This window comes from Trematomus bernacchii, unplaced genomic scaffold (genome assembly GCF_902827165.1).
Source record: "Trematomus bernacchii unplaced genomic scaffold, fTreBer1.1, whole genome shotgun sequence".
In the NCBI taxonomy this organism is placed as follows: Eukaryota; Metazoa; Chordata; class Actinopteri; order Perciformes; family Nototheniidae; genus Trematomus; species Trematomus bernacchii.
The window spans coordinates 2,677,927-2,697,667 of NW_022987609.1; the positions used below are offsets into that span (position 1 = coordinate 2,677,927).

Sequence of the window (19,741 nt, forward strand, 5' to 3'; positions counted from 1 at the left end):
ACACATAAATACATACATGTATATTTTGTTGAAGCTCAGAAAACTTGTAGATTAAATAAAAGAAAATGGACACTCTGGACTCAATGATGGCAAAGTGGTTATTATGACAGCTATACGAATAATTGTACACAAATATGAAATTATTACTGCATTAAGTTACAACCAAGTCAAGTTTTAATGTAAATCCACACATACTTGAACACAATGGAATGAAAAAGTAGAGTTCAGAGTGTTTGGAGGTGGACTCGCATCATTTAGAGAAGTAAAGCAGTTCCTGTAGACAGAAGAGAGGCAGCAGTAAACCATCAGAGACTCAAACATGAACGTCAGGCACACTTTGATCTGCTTCCTCCTCCTCAGTGAGTAGTTATATCAGTCTCTCTTTTGTTTTACTGTTATTGAGCTTTATTTTCTTTATTTAATAACAATCGGTCAACTAAGGTTTGCACTGCATTGTCTTGTCATCATCTCATATCAGTCCAACCACATGTTGGTTTCTGTGGTTAAATATGAAGCTCATAGTTAGTATGAGTGCCTTTTTTTAAATGCAGTTTATTACAGGTATTAGTTATATCATCAAAAAAAAGCAATTGGTAATTTGCAGTCAACTATTGTTCTTTTACATTACATTACATTACATTACATTACATTACATGTCATTTGTTAGACGCTTTTATCCAAAGCGACTTACATACATTCAGTACTTTTTGTTTTAAAGTTGCCTTTTCTGTTGTAGAGTAAAGTTATTTTTCTGTCGCTTCAGCCCGAATAACTAGCTTTGTGATACAAATATTAGTTCACTTTATTTGAAGCAGCTAAAGAGGAAGAACTGCAGCAGTACACATCTTTTAGCGGTCTGTTCACAAACTGAGAGCTGTTGATGTTTTATAAATGCATGTTAAGCATTTCACACTCAGATAGGCAATCAGCAGTGTCATTTGACATGAGAAGTGGTACATTGAAAAATACAACACAAAAGCACACACACAAATATATTACTAAATAACAGAACATTCAATACAGGTTTATACTTCATCACAATAAAACATTTGTTCAAGTTTCTAATGAACATTAAACAGCCTATTTAAAAAAAAATCTCTTCTGCTTTTTAAGTTTTATCTAATATTCATATTTCTGTTGGATTGAGTTATAACAGACTGGTTGAACTGGGCAGCTCCCAGTATGAATAATAATAATAGTAATCAATGAATGATTTATGTAACTGTGAAATCAGACTGCAGTGTATTACAGGAATAAAGTTACTATTGACTGAACATCTTTTCAACAGCACTGAGGGATGGAAACAGTGGGCTCACCAACGCACAAAACCTCGACCGTACAGAAACTGAAGGAGCAGACATCACAGTTGCATGCTCCTTTACTTTCTCTGGAGGAAGGAAGATCTTCTGTAAGGGAAAATGTGAAGAAGGAAACATTCTGGTAGAAACGACTGGAGACTCAGCTCAGAGAGGCCGATACAGCATCAGATATGTGGAAGGGTCTCTATTATCTGACTACATTCTGTATGTGAGCATCACAAAGCTGACCAAGTCTGACGCAGGATGGTACCAATGTGGTCTGGACAGATTTTTCCTCCCTGACTCATACCAGGACTTTAAGATCAGAGTTACAGATGGTGAGTTTCTACTTGTAGTTTTGGATTTAACTGTTCACTGACACCTGCTGATGTTTCAAATTACCCAATATGTTCAATGTAACAATTATATTTAGAGCTGCATATTTTAAAATGCTCCTTTTTAAAATTAAAATAAAAGTTCATTTGCTACCCATCTGAAAACCACTACAAACATTACAGCTAATTAAAATATTGTTTCACAAAACATTAATTACCGTATTCATTTAACGGAATGAATCGATTTATTTATTTATATTTTGCATTTCCTTTTGTTTCACAGCTCCAACATCTTCAAAACCAGAAGTGACTCTCCAACCTTTTTCATCATCAGCCCAATCAGCCTCCACACTGACCCCCACACAGAGTCTGAGCTCCAAACCTTCCTCAGCCTCCCCTGAACGCACCACACAGCCTCAACAGGGACAGACAGTTCTAGCTGGTCACGGTACTTTTAGTTTGTTGTTTGTGTTTATGGACCAGGAAGTATCAGAGTAAACAAAGTGTTCTTCTGCTCTCAGGTGTGGTGCTGTATGTGCGTCTGACTCTGGTCGTCATGTTCCTCGTACTCTCAGCGTCTGTGTTGATATTCTGCTGGAAGAGGGCCAGGAAAGGTGAGGCGACATGAAACCCACAGGCATATAACAAACTAAAATATAACCTTTTCCAACTATTGTGACCACCTGGCTCAAAAACTCTCAATGTTTCTAGATAATGTCCCCTGGTTTATCCACAAAATAAGAACTATTTACATTTAAATTATTTACTTTCATTTCAATGCACTTCATAATTAACTATTTTATCAACTCAATATGCATCTAAATCTAACTTTAGAATTTTTTTTAATGTGATATACACTGCATACTGATCACTGATTCGTTGTTTGTTCGGAAAAAGGCTTGTCGTTTTTTTCTTTTGGTCTAAATGATTAGTCTTGACTGTTTAACTTTATTTTTTCTCAAAATTGTTTGTTTAAACTGAGTTTATGGCCAGTGTTTACCGATGTTGGCCTTTCTATGGTGAATGTGGCTCAGTGGATAGTGTGCTGGACTTCGAATCATAGAGTAGCAAGTTTTAGTCCCACTGCAGTCAGCATGTCGTTGTGTCCCGCAAGACACTTCACCCCAAATTGCTCCTGTGGGGATTGTCCACAGTATTGAGTATGTAAGTCGCTTTGGATAAAAGCATCTAACACATTACATGTAATAATGTAATATACATGGCACTTCAGTTCCACAGTTACATCTCTTTGTTGCTCCTGAACACACCATTAGTCATGTAACCATTGACATTAGGTGTCGTATTGAGATGTATGAGCAGTTAAAATAAGTTGATCTGCCTTCCCTTACTGCTTGTCTACAGATCCTCCTGTGGAACCTGAGTATGGTGTTGACACTGAGGTAAGATGGACATTTATCATGGACATTTCAGATATACTACATTTTCTGAAACCAGCTCATAACAAAACAAATCTGTTCTCACTTCCTGCAGGCTAACCAAGTTTATGAAGACGTCAGAGAGGAGGACGGAGGGAGCGGTTCTCCACCTGTATTAATATCTACCATTTACTCCTACGCCCAATATATCAAACCAAATGGAGTCGAAACCACAGACGAGTACAGCTTCGTCAATGCAGCCACTTCTCAGGAGAAAGTAAGTGTGGGAGGGTTTTAGGTTTTAAGCTACACACATTTTAGAGGTTATAATTGATGGGTGGTTTAGATTTGTTCACAAGCTGTTTCTCCACCTCAAACACTGTTAGCAAAATATCACTCGACACCAGGTTGAGAATCAATAATCAGGTACTAATTTATTCTTGCAAGAAGGAGCAGAGTTAAATCACATACAAAGGATATGGTTGAACTCACATACATGGGGTATGTTGCTCACCGGAGCAGCAAAAAACATACATCCAAAATACAGGAGATAACAACAAAGTCGTAAAATCCAGGTGGCACTTGTTGGGTTCAGAATTCCAGAAAAGACAGACAACTTGGGGGGGGGGGGGGGGGGGGGGGGGTGATTTAGTCTATTTATTCCAAAGTCACAGCCACATAAATGAGCACAATAAGCTTATAATGTAATAATAAGAATCAGTCTTTCTAATGTTATATAAAAATAGACTCCACACACTAATATCATCCGCGGGTGTCGGAAAGGTGTCGGGGTCATCTGTGACGTCTTCTGGAAAGCGTCACATACTTCCTTCACGCCTCATAGAAATGAGAGATTTAGAAGACAACAAGTATGTGTCTTCTCATAAATATCAACAACCTGAAATGCCCTGCCTCCTCCTGTCACAAGAAGAGGCAGCTGCAAGGTCATACACAGTGCAGAGTCACACATGATATCAGTGCATTAAAACAACACATAAAGGGGAGACAACAGTATTTGTCCAACAAACACAAATACAGCAGTTGAGAAATATGGATTGACATTTTTGTTTGTATTAAAGGTTTGAGAAACCGGCTCGAGATACACTTTTTGTTATATTCCATGGAATGCTCTTAACATCTCGATAGCAATTAATATCTTAAGTGCTTTGACAACAAATCCATAAAAAAATGTCATCTGTGGAAGCTGTAGTACTGTAAAAAGCACGACCAATCATTTTAGCCGGCCCGGCTAAAATAACTGGATGGCCTACCTGCCTGTCAGCCTTCCATCTGTGCACAAACTTATCTCGTGCCCTCATTGGTCATGTGCGCGTTCGTGTGTAAGGAAGTGGCAGATTTTTTCCGGTTGTGTATTTTCAAATTCTAGCGATCTCGAGCTGGTTGCTCCAAAATTACCTACCCCACCTTTAAGCTTTATGACATGGCCTTAGACACATGGAAAATGTTGTTTCATTGTTAAGAAGAGGAAGTATTTTTTCAGTGGCAGAAAAGAGACGATTGGGGACATTTGCTTAAAGATGTGTTTTTAAACAAACTTTACCTCAGTTTATGTTTCATATTTAAAAGGAAAAGCAGGTTTTACAAACAAAAACTAAACAAAGAAAGATCTATGTGTACTTTTTCATCAAGACAGAAGAGTACCATGAAACAGAAACAGGAACGAGGCCAGTTTGTGATCAAACCCCAAAACCACAAGCTTGAACAGGAAGTTGATTTGAAGGGAGGAAAAAGTGCCGTAAAAAAAAAACAGATTTTCAGTTCGATAAAGCAAAAATAGATAGAGATACAACCAAAAACATGAAGCAGTACACATCCATAAATGATGCTCATGTGACGAATAACGTTGTCTTTGTTTCTTGCAGACTAAAGATGACCCGAGTAATCTCAACTACTCTGAGGTGGATTTTTCCAACAGTGGTGCTGCCTCGCTCCACAGTGACGCAGATAACGTCCTCTCTGCTCCTCGGGGTGGAAGCGCGCTCTGATGTTAGCCACGCTTCACCTCCTCCGTACTCCACTGTCACTTCAGATGTAGCTGTAACTGTTATTGTAATTTATTTGGTGGAATTAACAGCATTAGTTGTTAATCGGTGATACATTTTTTAAATATTGTTTAAAATGTTTACACCCAACAGCACTAACTAATGCGAAAATAAGTAAACATGTTAAGTTTTAACAAGGTTAACAGGAAAGATAAAATATTATTTTTAGAGGTTAATATCATCTGCAAAAATGTGTATATCTTTTTTTATTGCAGTTATATTTTATATTTATTCTGCATTTGTTGCATTAATATATACGTTGATGTGATAAGGTGCTACATCTAGTCATCATGAGAACAATAGTCTTTAACCTGTTTCACGCCTTCCCCCCGGTACCGGGCGGATAAACGCGTCATTTGCAGGAAACAACGTCTAAGGAATCTTAATATTGAATAAAACTATGAATGTGTTATATCCATGTAACGGGAAGAAACTCAGCTAACTGATCTTTTTAATTTTTTTTTTCAAAAAAAACCCACAATGCTAGCACTCAGCCTCTGAATTAGCCTCGATCGAAAAAACGGGACCGACAAAGGCACATAAACTCACTCAGAACTCCCTTATTACTTATCCTAGATGCACAACCAAACACTATTTTTTGGTGTCCTGGAGACACTGAATCTAACGGTGCCCACCTCAACACTCAGTGATAAACATTCGCGACGCTATCAACGAAAGCGTACATCATCACATGTGGAGCCAAGAAGCTCAACATATAAATATGGCTTACCTTGGTCAAAAGTGGTCTTCAATGGCATTAAAACGATAAAAAAACGATGCTGCAGTTAATCCATAGGTTCATCCTATGTGTCTGTGCCTTCTTTGAAATTATTTCTGATAATCCATAAGCAATACAACTGCGTTTTAGTTTCCAAACTCCAGAAGGAGACATTCCTCCAGTTTAGTTTCGCTTTCCACACGCGAAGCGGCAACATTTTTTCTTTACAATGTGTGTCTATGTAGGTATCCTCCTTCGATTCTATTGGCTCTAACGGTCACAAGGGTATGTCAACCAACCAGATCGAGCAAGGGGGGCCAGAGATAGGTCAAATCCACCCAAATGACCCCAGATGGCCCAGTTTTTGGCTAAATCTCTCTAAAAAGGTCAAATTTCACTTGTTTTGCATCAATCTTGATACAGGGTACTTATTATATGTTGTACTTTGGATTCCTAAAGCTTTTAGTCTACTAACCCATCATCCAAGGGTAGTTTTCACTATCTGTAAAAAATAATTTTTGGACGGACACTATAATTTACAGTTTTTTACTATGTAAAATCTGAATTTTCTTTAAAATAAAAAACATTTATATTGATTCTGACACTTCTACATCCAACTCACAGGTTTATCATTACTTTGAGAAAAGATTATTAATTTAACCCTTTTAGAAGGGAAGATATGGTCATTTGTTCTGGGAATGTCATTTTCGAGCCTGAGACCTGAAAAACAGGCTCAGAGTGGAACAGGTTAAGGTGTCCTATCATGCAAAATTCACTTTTTGATGTCTTTTATACATAAATATGTGTCCCCGGTGTGTCAGGCAGTGGCGTCTTTATATGTACAAAAGTGGTGGGGCACAAAAAACTTAGATGTCTATTTATAAGCTTCTGCAGTGACGTGCAGTGAGGTTCATGGCTGGTGAGGCACTGGCACTGACTCTTCAGGTTTACAAATATTATATTTTGACCTAAAAAAGCTTTTTTTGTCTGATGCTTCGATTAATTTTAAACAGACAGTTCAACAAAAGGATACCCAACAAATGTAATTGTATCATTTAAATATTGAATTGTTCTCTCTTAGTAAGATCCCATTTTCAATAAAATTGCGGTCTTACCTTGACTTGAAGATGAAGTCCATTTGCCTATCCTTCTGGACAAAAATCTCCATTACTTTTTTGTAAAAGTCCTCCTTATCTTCTTGTAGTTTCAAAAGTCTATCATGAATCTAATCGACAGATTTATAATTCAAAAATTATAAAAGTAGGGTAGACATGTGGATGTTATCCGGCTGAACAAAACGTGCATTTATCTAACAGGTACGTTTCCCACAGATCTTATTTCGAGCTATTTTCTAAAATCCTATGGAGAAATCTCATTGCTTTTTTGTCGAGGGAAGCCATGCGCAGCTTACTTCCTGGTTTTAGGACGCGTCACTGCAGCTCTCTCGTCTCCTCTTCACACACCACACTTTTTGCGGCACACGTACTTACAGCCAATCAGCTGTGAATTATGTGAGATGACGTATGGTGGGGATGGCAGCTCAGTGCCCCTATGGTCATTATTTTTTTGCCACACACATTAAATAGGAAAATACTCTGAGCATGCGCAGTGTAGTTTTTACAGTCACCATTCACTTAGACAGTGAGAGGGAGGGGCATGATCAGGTTTTGTCCCACATGGCTCTAAACAGCTCAATAGGAACACACTGTAGACACTTATTAGAAGAACACAGACTAAAACAGCAATGTACAGACGAATCAGATGATTAAACATGATCTTAAAATATATTTTATATATTTTTTGATTTATTTTTTGCATTTTTTGTAATCATTATTTGTAATACTTTCTGCTGACACTAGGTGGGGCTGTGCCCCACCTGCCCCTAATGACCAGTCGCCACTGGTGTCAGGGAACTCACAAAGTGTCAGAAAATAAAACCCTCTCTCTTTTCCTCCTAACCCAAATCTCTTAAAACGGGGGTACAACGGAGCTGATCCAGATTTGCGTCCGATGTGAAGTAATATCGGAAATGTGGGCTGGCTTTACACCCACAACCCTATCAGAAACGTTGCTATCAGTAACAATGCGCGACGTGTTTTGGACGTAATATGGTCTTTGTTTACATTAGCAAGCATCGCTAACATTCAGAGCTAACCTGTACTGGAGAGAGTATGTGTAAAAAAGCAGGATATAAAAAAAGGAACTCACCTGGTAACCCCGCAAGAAAAAAAGGATTTGAGCTCCATACTGTTTCAGAAATAATCCTTGAAGTGGTTTGGAACATGATATGGCGTTTAATCACGGCAGAATTTTGCTGTATCTGCAGGCAGAGAGGAGACCTTACTGCTTGCCTTGCCGTTGCCAAAAGGGGGCGTGGCCAGCAGCTACAGTCACAGAGTCAGCAGTTCTCTAATGGGGCATTTCCACCATGGCGTGGAGCGCGGTTTAAGCGTGCCGTGTCGTGCCGGGCCCGTTTTTGGTTGCGCTTCCACTAGGCCTAGTTCCGGCCCGGGGGTACTTTTTCACCTCTTTTCTGGCCCGACAAAATCGTGGTTCTATCGTGGCCAACAAACAGGGCTGAGTCGGGCTGAGTTTGCTAAACTAGAAAGAGAATCGCTGGCAAGGGGGCTACAACTACAACAAGATGAACATATTTGACCGTGATTTAATTGTAATACACGTTTCAAAATGATGCCGAAGTAACAACATACTGATACCGGTTAGTAAAAACCATGAATTAATGCTTTGACAAGTCTGCAGACAGACGGCAGGTGAAAAACCTTTTAAAATCCGTGTTTTCTAAATGGAGATTGGCTAAGCTAACGCAATATATGCTCCGACCGTCCACACTCACAACAACGGCCTATAGACATAAATAAAGCAGCGACTGTATTCGCCATGACACAGGCAGTCTGTGGTTTGTACTTGTTTAACTTTTGTCTAGTTTCTGAACATATATGAGGAGCTGTGAGCTCTGAGTGCTAACAGCTAACGGCTGTGTTGTTTTTCTGGGGTTCTCATTGAAGATGACGTCACGGCTCCGCCTACACTGCGTTACTATAGTAACTACCCCAGTTCCTAAACTGTAATGGAAGCGCAGCATGAAGTGAGCCGGCCATAACAAGGCCCAACGCGGCCTAGCAGTACCGAGCGAGGCCGAGGCCGACCGTGTGGTGGAAATGCGCCATTACAGGGCTGAGGGATGTCTAAAATGCATGATCTGTTTGGTATTTTTAGCAAAACACATCATAGACATGTTTTTTATATATTTTTATACATCTGAGACCCATAATATATGCCTAAAAATAGCATGATAGGAGATTCTTTAGGGTAAAAGAAACTAAACAAAGAAAAGTAATTTGCACATAGATATATAAAGATATGCATCTTCAAAACATTTATTTTGATACCGTATTGCCTTTTATAGCATGTATAGGTAAAATACATTGAAACGGGGCAAAGAGTCATGGGCCAGCCTTGCACGCTCTACCAGTCATTCTGAAAATACCGTCTATTTTTTGGCTGCTGCTTTTGTCTCTCCAGTGTGACCTGAATGTGTTTTACTACACTAAAGCACGTCTTTTTCTGTCTGTGCTAGCTAAGGCGTCCATAATTGAAATATTTAAAGAAATGTATTCTCATATTTTTAACTCTTCTCACACCATCCATTATGGCGGCGCACCAATATGTAACAGTTAAATGAATGATCTGTTATTTATGACAACATAAATAAGAATCAGTAAGAATAATTTCAGAACCTAATGTTATTTTTATTTATTCTCTTAAAACACAAACACTATTAAATACATGTACACAACTAGATGTGTTTCTGAGGGTGCAAACCAGTCAATGTTTTTACTAATAAAACAGAAACATAGGACTCAATGATGGCCACACATGAGTCATTGTAATTATTTTACAAAATGATTACTTAATTCTGCAGTAACCTACATCCAGGTGTAGTTTGAATGTAGAGTTCAGACTGGTGGATGTATTTTGGGCAGAGGGACTGTATCCTTTAGACAGGTGAATCACTTCCTGGTTTGTGCAGACAGAAGAGAGGCATTGATAAACCATAATATCCTCAAACATGAACGTCTGGCACACTTTGATCTGCTTCTTCTTCCTCAGTAAGTATTTCTATCTCTATTGCTTTTACTTTGATTCTATATTTCCTTGTTTCTTTGCAGTCAGTCTTAAAGATTGTGTTTGCATTGTGTTGTTGTTTAGATCATCTCATATCAGTCCAACATGTTGTTGGTTTCTGTGGTTTATCATGTTGGTATGAGTCTGTCAAATGTATGCATGTTAATAAAAAGTATTATCAAGTATCAAATATTCCTATTCTTCCCTGGTTCTATGATTTTTTATTTTGTTGATTCTGTTAAATAGTAAAGTATTATTTCTGTTGCTTCAGCCTATCTGTGGTTGAGTTGAGTGTTAGCTATAAGTTGCTACATAAATATATCTTAGCAGTCATTTCTGTTCCTCAATGGACCCCAGCTTTAGAGCAAGATTTCCAGCAGTAAACATCTGTGAGCTGCTCTGTTCACAAACTGAGAGCTGTTGATATTTAGAAATGCATCCAAAACATTTTACATGCAGAGAAGAAGTCAGTCATATTCACATACAGAGTTTGATATTTAAAATCAAAACATAAAACCTTATGATAAAACATTAAATTATTATTAAAATATTAAAATATTATAATATATATATTGGACCCTGCTGCTGAATAAGATACACAATCTAAAAAGGCAGCACTGTATCAAAAGTCAAAACGTAAAAAGTAGGATTTAAACATGCTGTTAGCTGTTACCATACACACAAGTAAATTTGACCCAGAATTAATGAAAATATAACTATGGGATGAGCAATAGTAGCACTAGTTATAAAAGTACCCTTCTTCCACAAGTTTCAAAATAAAGAAATACACTAAATTATTAAATCTCAATTTAACTGTAGAATATGACATTTTAAAATGTTATAATATTTTTTAACAATCAAAAATGTATAAATTCCTGATCTTTGGGAAAGTGAAGCAGGAGATGTTGTTCATCTGACTGCAGTGTATTACAGGAATAAAGTAACTTCACTGCTCATCTTTTCAACAGCACTGCAGGATGGAAACAGTGGGCTCATCAAAGCACTAAGGTTGCGTTCGAATACTCCAAAAAAACAGCTCCTAAGTTCTAACCCTATCGTCTATTCCTTGACCTCGGAGTGAAACGTCATGGGGTTAAGGGATAGTGGATAGGAGAATTCAAAAGGATTTAGGAGAAGAGACTGCGGCACTTTAGAGAATCCGACTGCACTTTCACTATCCGACGTGTTTATGATGCGCCAGCAGAGGTCATAAATGTGCGCCTGCTGCTGTGGGGAAACTATGGAAACTACAGTTTTCTATACAGCGGACTACAACATGGATGTATAATAAGAACGAGGGACTACTGTAAACTCATCTAGAGACTCTGCACCGTGCTCTGGTGCTGTTGTTTTATGCTTTATGAACGGGGACAACAGAGAAACATATTCTTCATGACCAAAGTTGGAATTGAAATAAAAAAGGAAAGTGAAACTTATGCTCGTCACCCTCTCCCTCCGGTCCACATTAATACAAATGATCCCAATACATATGATTGTATGAAAAGATCTTAAAATCAATACAAATGTATTTATTATAAACGTTAGTCCTTAACATCTATCACTGTGTATATCACCATTCAAACATCTTTTAAAAGTTGAACAAACCCCACACAGCTCAGTAAAGACTGTGAAATGTTGACTTTATTTGATCATTTCAGTAAAAACTAACGTTCATATTTCTCTTTTTGATTATAATACGGATAAACGTTCAAAACAAAGCACTTTGGCAACTTACCACATACGTTTTAAAATGCTTAATAAGCACCGTAACTTTCATGATATAATTTCTCGTTCATAATCGGTTGTTTCCGTGAACGGCCGACTGTTGTGTGACGGCAAATGCTGCGGCCGCAAGACATTGTGGGGCAGCATTTTCTCCTCTCCTTTCGGTTAGGGAGGTCCAGTGGTTCCTAAGCTAAAGGAGGTTATAAAGGAAGTTTGAAACCTCCTTTCCTTTTAATTTAGAGAATTCGAACGGCACTTATCATGGCTGCCACTGAGGGACTTCCGGGTCATTTCACTCCGTTAGGAAGGTTCCTAAGCTAAATGGACTATTCGAATGCAACCTAAGCCTCGACCGTACAGGAAGTGAAGGAGCAGACATCACAGTTGCATGCTCCTTTACTTTCTCTGGAAGAATGTTCTGTAAGGGAAAATGTGAAGAAGGAAACATTCTGGTAGAAACGACCGGAGACTCAGCTCAGAGAGGCCGATACAGCATCAGATATGTGGAAGGGTCTGTATTATCTGACTACATTCTGTATGTGAGCATCACAAAGCTGACCAAGTCTGACGCAGGACGGTACCAATGTGGTCTGGACCGATCTGGATCTCTCCTCGACTCATACCAGGACATTAAGATCAGAGTTACAGATGGTGAGTTTCTACCGGGAGTTTTAGATTTATCTGTTCACGGACCTCTGCTGCTGTTCCAAATAACTGAATATGTTCAGTGTAACATATTATAGTTACAGTGGAGGAAATAAGTATTTGAACGCTTGCAGATTTTGTATTTTCGCCCACTTACAAAGACATTAACAGTCTATCATCTTAATGGTATAGGTTTATTTTAACAGTGAGAACAAGAATATCAAAAAGAAAATCCAGAAATTGACATTATATAAAAGATAAACATTTATTTGCATTTCACTTTGGGAAATAAGTATTTGATCCCCTTGCAAAACATGTGTTAGTACTTGGTGAAGAAACCTTTGTTGGACAGCAAGAGGACAGACGCTTCTTGTAGTTGGTCTCCAGGTTTGTGAACATCTCAGGAAGGATTCTGGTCCACTCCTCTCTGAAGATCTTCTAAAATGATAGACTGTTCATTTCTTTGTAAGAGGGCAAACTTACACAATCTGCAAGGGATCAAATACTTATTTCCTCCACTGTATATTAAGAGCTTCATATTTTAAAATGATCCTATTAAAAAAAACAATAGTTCAACTGCGAAATATCTGATAACCACTAAAAACATTAACAGCTTATTTAAACATTGTTGCACCAAAGACATTAATTACCATGTTGATTTAGCTTTATGATTCGTAATGCTCTGATGCATTTGCAGATACATTTTATTTTGAAGAGATCTTAGTGCAGCGTTCTTTGTCAAATCTGATTTGTGTTTCATTGTGTTTTCTTTGTGTTTCACAGCTCCAACCTCTTTAACATCATCCCCATCAGCCTCCACACTGACCACCACTCAGAGTCTGAGCTCCGTACCTTCCTCAGCCTCCCCTGAACGCACCACGCAGCCTCAACAGGGACCAACAGCTTCAGATGGTCACGGTACTTTTAGTTTGTTGTTTGTGTTTATGGACCAGGAAGTATCAGAGTAAACAAAGTGTTCTTCTGCTCTCAGGTGTGGTGCTGTATGTGAGTCTGACTCTGGTCGTCATGTTCATCGTACTCTCAGCGTCTGTGCTGATATTCTGCTGGAAGAGGGCCAGGAAACCCAGAGGTGAGTTTACAGGAAACAAACACATAACAAAAGCAATCGTTTGGACCTAATCTTCTGAATGTGATGTCTTTTAGAAACTGCTGATGAAGCTGAGTATGTCAATGTCACAGAGGTGAGTTTTAGTAAATCTCAGCATTTGTAATGTTTCTGAAAACAGCTGATATTAATACAAACCTGTCCTCACTTCCTGCAGGCTGACAGAGAGCGTGAGGAGGTCAGAGAGGAGGACAGAGGGAGCAGATCTCCTCCTATAGAAATGTCTGTTCTCTCCACTTCCCACTGCAGACACTTCTCAGAAGACAGTAAGCAAACACTGAGATACGACTGAAGCTTTGAGTTCAGAAAGAAGTATCTTTGGACTTCAAACGCTAACATAACTAGAGTTCAGTCAGACAACTCACGTGTTTCTTTATATGTTTATTAGAAGCAGCATATAGTTTGAGTGTGGCGTCTAGGCTCAGGCCTCATCACTCCACAGATGTACATAGAACATTGAGTGATGATTAGATAACTACCCCCCGAGCCTACAGGTGGAAGCTGGGGTGGAAGCTGGGGTGGTGGTGGGGGCAGGCAAGCAGCAGCATCAGGAGCATGAACGCAGCAGCAGCATAGCGAGGCAGAGGCAGGAAGACCTGGCAGCTTAAATAGAGCGGCAAGTTAAGGAGAATGTGTTTGGTTGGTTGTAAGAGGGACGAGGTGCATCACGTGTTAATGTATCATTGGTGCTCGAGTTGACTGCCTGAACTAGCTCGCAGGCTTCGCCTTCGCCCCATTAAAGTCAAAGCTTATCATCAGTGTTTGTTTCTCAGTATAACCTGTTGCCTTCTTAAGAAACAGGAACCAGTGCAGGGTGGAATTATTTCTAAAGCCACAAGCGCCAGCCACATGCCAAGTTCAGATGTGTGAACAGAGAGAAAGAACTTCCATATAGAAAGAAAGGAGATAAACATTTCACATGAAGCGGCTCCCATGATGAAATCATGATCATTTGACAAAATATAAGAGTAAACTTGAATGGTATAAACTTTTCTTTGTTATCTTGCAGACTGAAGATGACCCGTGTAAACTCACCTGCTTTGAGGAGGATTTGTCCCTCCATGCAGGGCCCTCGCCCCACAGCGCCCCCTGTGGTGATCCAGATAACGTCCTCTACTTCGTCCTTTCGGTAGAAACGAGTTTGGACGATTTGGACACGCAGAAGACGCTTTTTCTCGAATAATCCTATTTTTTTATATATAAAATAAAAAGCAAGTGTCATGTTTGAAGCATCTTTTGGAAGTGTCATTATTTGTATTTATTTTAAGTACATTAGTGTTTGAACTAGAAGAAATGAAAACATAAGTGTTGGCAAAAACGAAGTTTAGTGTTAATGTAAAATCACACACAAATTTGAATAAAATGACATGAAAAAGTATACTGTACATCGATAATTTACAGAAGTAAAGCAGTTCCTTAAGACATACTGTAAGAGAGGCAGCTTTAACCATCAGACTCAAACATGAACCTCCTCAGTGAGTTCACACACTTCATATTTCTATCAGTTTCTCTTATTTTACTGTTTTTCTTTATTCATTCACAGACGATCACTCAAAAATATGCAGCAGATGGGAAACTCATGAGTGGACTCACATTTGGTCTCACATCAGTCCAGTGTTGTTGCTTTATTTGATTACACATGATGTTCAGAGTCTCTTTTCAAATGTAGGTCTTTACAACTTGTACTTGATAGGCTAAGGGGCGGGACATCTCTTAGCGCTTGACCAATCACAACAGAGCCGGCCAGCTATCAGAATCAGAATACCTTTATTAGTCCTACAGAGGGGACATTTACATTGTTACAGCAGAAAAGAGCCAAAGACAGCTTAATGTTACCTAAACATGCATACAAAAACATATTCAAGATAAAAAAAGTTACACAATTTATAAAATACACATCCTGTAACAGTTCTCAGGATTTAGCAGCCAGGGATATATTACACAGTTATTAACGGCATATATATATATATTGCACATATTGCAGACAGTTGGTGGTTAACAACAAGGAGTGTTATTATTAGTCTGTGTTGTTGTGTGTGGGGGTCTATAGGGGGCTTGTTGTGTGTGTGTGTGTGTGTGTGTGTGTGTGTGTGTGTGTGTGTGTGTGTGTGTGTGTGTGTGTGTGTGTGTGTGTGTGTGTGTGTGTAGATAGATAGATAGATAGATAGATCGTACTTTATTGATCCCAAATTGGGAAATTGTTTTTGTTTTTGTTTTGCAGCATATAAGGCATTTTACAATAAAACAAAAATATACAAGAATAGAATAAAATAAGATATAAAATATAAAATATACATGTCAAAATACAAAATAGAAAATATACATACAGATATTATATATATATATACAAATATATATATATTCAAAATATATGGAATTATGGTGTATTAAATATGAAACAGATTATGTGTGAGTAAAATGTACAACGTGGTTTTATTTCTAGAGAAACTATGGAGCAGAGAGTTCTCTTCCAGCCAGAGGTGATTTATTGTACAGTGTTATTGCAGTGTGTGTGTGTGTGTGTGTGTGTGTGTGTGTGTGTGTGTGTGTGTGTGTGTGTGTGTGTGTGTGTGTGTGTGTGTGTGTGTGTGTGTGTAACCAACCACAGCAGACTGGGCTCTGGTTTCAGACAGAGGGTGAAAAGAGGTGCTGCAGTACAGGCAGTATGAGAAAAATAAAGAGCTGTTGGAACATTTAAGCATAGAGACATGTCACAGTAGAGGCACTACATACTGATATGAACCTGAAAAGTAACCCCTTTAAGATATAAACGAGTCTAGTTTTAAGATAAAATATATAAACTTGATTATAATGACATGGAGAGTAGAGTTCAGTGTGTGTTGGGGGAGGGGACTCCATCAGTAAAGAAGTAGAGCACTTCCTGGTTTGTGGAGTCAGAAGTGAGAGACAGCATTAAACCATCACACCCTCAAACATGAACGTCCGGCACACTTTGATCTGCTTCCTCTTCCTCAGTGAGTACATTAACTAAATATTTCTATCAGTCTCTCTTTTACATTTACTTTATTTCCTTTTGCTATTTTATATTTGGTCAGTTTTAGTTTGCACTGCACTGTCTGGTGAGTGCATCGTCTCATATCAGTCCAAAAACCTGTTGTTGGTTTCTGTGGATTAACACAGAGAGTCTATTTAAAAAAGTAGTTCATTACAAAAGTTAGTCCCTGAAAATATAAACAAGCCTTTGTGTTTCAGCTCGACAATCTGCAATCAACCATTGTTCTTCTGTGCTGGTTCTTTGGGTTTATAGTTGCTTCTTGCTGGGTTTAGTCTGTTGATTGGTAACGTTATTTTCTGTTTCATCAGACCGACTGTAGTTGAGTAATAAACACAAGTTGCAACCAAAATATATCTTAGCAGTAATTTCTGTTCCTCAAGGCCTTTCTTTCATTAACTTTACCTTTGCTAACCCACTTTGTTTATTTTATTTAAACCAGTAAACATCTGTGAGCGGCTTAGTTCACAAACTGGAAGCTGTTGATAGAATCGCATACGAAACATTTCTCATGCACAGAGGCGACCAGTCATTTTCAAGAGAACTGCAAAATTATGAAATTATAAAACCTTATTTCTTTTAAAAAACAGCCTTTGCAGACTTTATTATGACATGTTGATACATTTTATTTTGTCCCTGCCGCTGACTATGAAAAAAAGAAGCTAAAATGCAGCACTGTATTAAATGAAATATTTTTGGCAACCAATAAAAAGCAGGATTTTATTCACCTAAATGAATTGGACAGAGAGTTAATGCACATTTTGTAATCGTGGGAGGGGTAAAAGTAGTAATAAAGGCACCGTCTCTCCATGATTTATAAAATGTATAAATCACTTAAAACAAATCATTATCAATTTTACTGCAGAATATTACATTTTATAATGTTATCAACATTTCTGGACAATCTAAAATATATTTAAATCTTGATCTTTGGAAATGTGAAGCAGGAAATGTTGTTCATCAGACTGCAGTGTATTACAGGAATATGTTAAATATTGACTGCACATCTTTTCAACAGCACTGAGGGATGGAAACAGTGGGCTCACCAACGCACAAAACCTCGACCGTACAGAAACTGAAGGAGGAAACATCACAGTTGCATGCTCCTTTTCTTTCTCTGGAGGAAGGAAGATGTTCTGTAAGGGAAAATGTGAAGAAGGAAACATTCTGGTAGAAACGACCGGAGACTCAGCTCAGAGAGGCCGATACAGCATCAGATATGTGGAAGGGTCTCTATTATCTAACGCAATTCTGTATGTGAGCATCACAAAGCTGACCAAGTCTGACGCAGGACGGTACCAATGTGGTCTGGACAGATTTGGAACCGACTCATACCAGGACTTTGAGATCAGAGTTAAAGATGGTGAGTTTCTACTGGGATTTTATAATGTTATCAACATTTCTGGACAATCTAAAATATATTTAAATCTTGATCTTTGGAAATGTGAAGCAGGAAATGTTGTTCAATGTATTGTATACCTGTGGTGTTTATTTTTATTATTGTATTATCTTTGCTTTGTAATGCCTGTTGTAAAATGCCATTATATAATGTGTTTTTACTGTATTTATTCATAAAAAGTCTTTTAATTTGTTTTGTAAAGCACTTTGAATTGTCGCGTACAGAAAAGTACTATATAAATAAACTTGCCTTGCCTTCATCAGACTGCAGTGTATTAAAGGAATATAGTAAATATTCACTCGTCTTTTCAACAGCACTGAGGGATGGAAACAGTGGGCTCACCAACGCACAAAACCCCCTCCGTACAGAAACTGAAGGAGGAAACATCACAGTTGCATGCTCCTTTTCTTTCTCTGGAAAAAGGAAGCTCTTCTGTAAGGGAAAATGTGAAGAAGGAAACATTCTGGTAGAAACGACCGGAGACTCAGAACAGAGAGGCAGATACTGCATCAGATATGTGGGGTCTGTATTATCTGTATATCTGTATGTGAGCATCACAAAGCTGACCAAGTCTGACGCAGGACGGTACCAATGTGGTATGGAGGACAGACCTTTCCTCCCTGACTCATACCAGGACATTGAGATCAGAGTTAAAGATGGTGAGTTTTGATTGATCTGTTCACGAACCTCCGCTGCTGTTCCAAATAACCGAATATGTTTAGTGATACAGTTATATTAAGAGCTGTATATTTTAAAATGCTCCTAATAAAAAACAAAACTAAATATAATCTGCTAAATATCTGATATCTACGGAAGAGGATTAGGGCCACCAGAATTTTTCATGCGGCCCTAAAATCCTCTTCCGTAGATATCCACCACAGACATTATAGGTTATTTAAATATTGTTGCACCAAACACATGAATTACCTCCTGCATCTACTGTAGCTACGGTACATGATTAGAAATGCTCTGATGCATTTGCAGATACATTTTATTTCAATGACATCTTAGCGTTCTTTGTTCAATCAGTATCTGATTTGTGTTTCATTGTGTTTTCTTTTTGTGCACAGCTCCAACATCTTCAAAACCAGAAGTGACTCCCCGACCGTTTCCAACATCAGCCTCCACACTGACCACCACAAAGGGTCTCTTTGTCTCTCAACAGGGACAGACAGCTTCAGATGGTCCAGGTACTTTTAGTTTGTTGTTTTGTGTTTATGGACCAGGAAGTATCAGAGTAAACAAAGTGTTGTTCTGCTCTCAGGTGTGGTGCTGTATGTGCGTCTGACTCTGGTCGTCATGTTCATCGTACTCTCAGCGTCTGTGCTGATATTCTCCTGGAAGAGGGCCAGGAAACCCAGAGGTGAGTTTACAGGAAACAAACACATAACAAAAGCAATCGTTTGGACCTAATCTTCTGAATGTGATGTCTTTTAGAAACTGCTGATGAGGCTGAGTATGTCAATGTCACAGAGGTGAGTTTTAGTAAATCTCAGCATTTGTAATGTTTGTGCAAACAGCTGATATGAATACAAACCTGTCCTCACTTCCTGCAGGCTAACAGAGAGTGTGAGGAGGTCAGAGAGGAGGACAGAGGGAGCAGATCTCCTCCTATAGAAATGTCTGTTCTCTCCACTTCACACTGCAGACACTTCTCAGAAGACAGTAAGCAAACACTGAGATATGACTGAAGGTTTGAGTTCAGAAAACAGTATCTTTGGACTTCAAACGCTAAAATAACTAGAGTAAAGTCAAAGTTTAACATCAGTGTTTGTTTCTCAGTATAACCTGTTGCCTTCTTAAGACACAGGAACCAGTGCAGGGTGGGGTTATTTCTAAAGACAACAGCGATGACTCTTTTGAGAAGGAAGTTAAGATGTGTGAACAAAGAGAAAGA

General features: G+C 38.5%; 2 protein-coding genes and 1 long non-coding RNA gene across 11 annotated transcripts in view; all 3 read left to right on the forward strand.

Moving 5' to 3' along the window:
* The window catches only part of LOC117483432, a 61,613-nt gene extending 47,062 nt beyond the window's left edge, over positions 1 to 14,551 (forward strand). Inside the window, exons 5-7 of the mRNA XM_034131774.1 lie at positions 13,471 to 13,508; positions 13,590 to 13,698; positions 14,442 to 14,551. Of these exons, the coding sequence (XP_033987665.1) occupies positions 13,471 to 13,508; positions 13,590 to 13,698; positions 14,442 to 14,446 (152 nt within the window). The 3' untranslated portion in view covers positions 14,447 to 14,551. The remainder of the gene's footprint in view (positions 1 to 13,470; positions 13,509 to 13,589; positions 13,699 to 14,441) is intronic.
* LOC117483435 lies at positions 1,547 to 3,210 on the forward strand. Its single transcript, XR_004555982.1, has 4 exons — positions 1,547 to 1,636; positions 1,917 to 2,247; positions 2,996 to 3,033; positions 3,125 to 3,210. It is a non-coding gene; the product is annotated as an uncharacterized LOC117483435 (long non-coding RNA).
* Positions 14,552 to 16,321: 1,770 nt separating the features above from the next.
* The window catches only part of LOC117483427 (CMRF35-like molecule 9), a 35,848-nt gene continuing 32,428 nt past the window's right edge, over positions 16,322 to 19,741 (forward strand). For 3 of the 9 annotated variants that reach the window (XR_004555979.1, XM_034131764.1, XM_034131765.1), the window contains exons 1-3: positions 16,322 to 16,407; positions 17,464 to 17,808; positions 18,159 to 18,503. Coding sequence is in view for 6 of the 9 variants with exons in the window: in XM_034131764.1 (XP_033987655.1) it covers positions 16,368 to 16,407; positions 17,464 to 17,808; positions 18,159 to 18,503 (730 nt within the window). In the remaining 3 variants the exon portion in view is untranslated. Of the gene's footprint in view, positions 16,408 to 17,463; positions 17,809 to 18,158; positions 18,504 to 18,914; positions 19,035 to 19,108; positions 19,208 to 19,281; positions 19,320 to 19,400; positions 19,510 to 19,741 lie in introns of all 9 variants that reach the window. The other 6 variants (XR_004555980.1, XM_034131766.1, XM_034131767.1 and 3 more) reach the window with 4 other exon arrangements.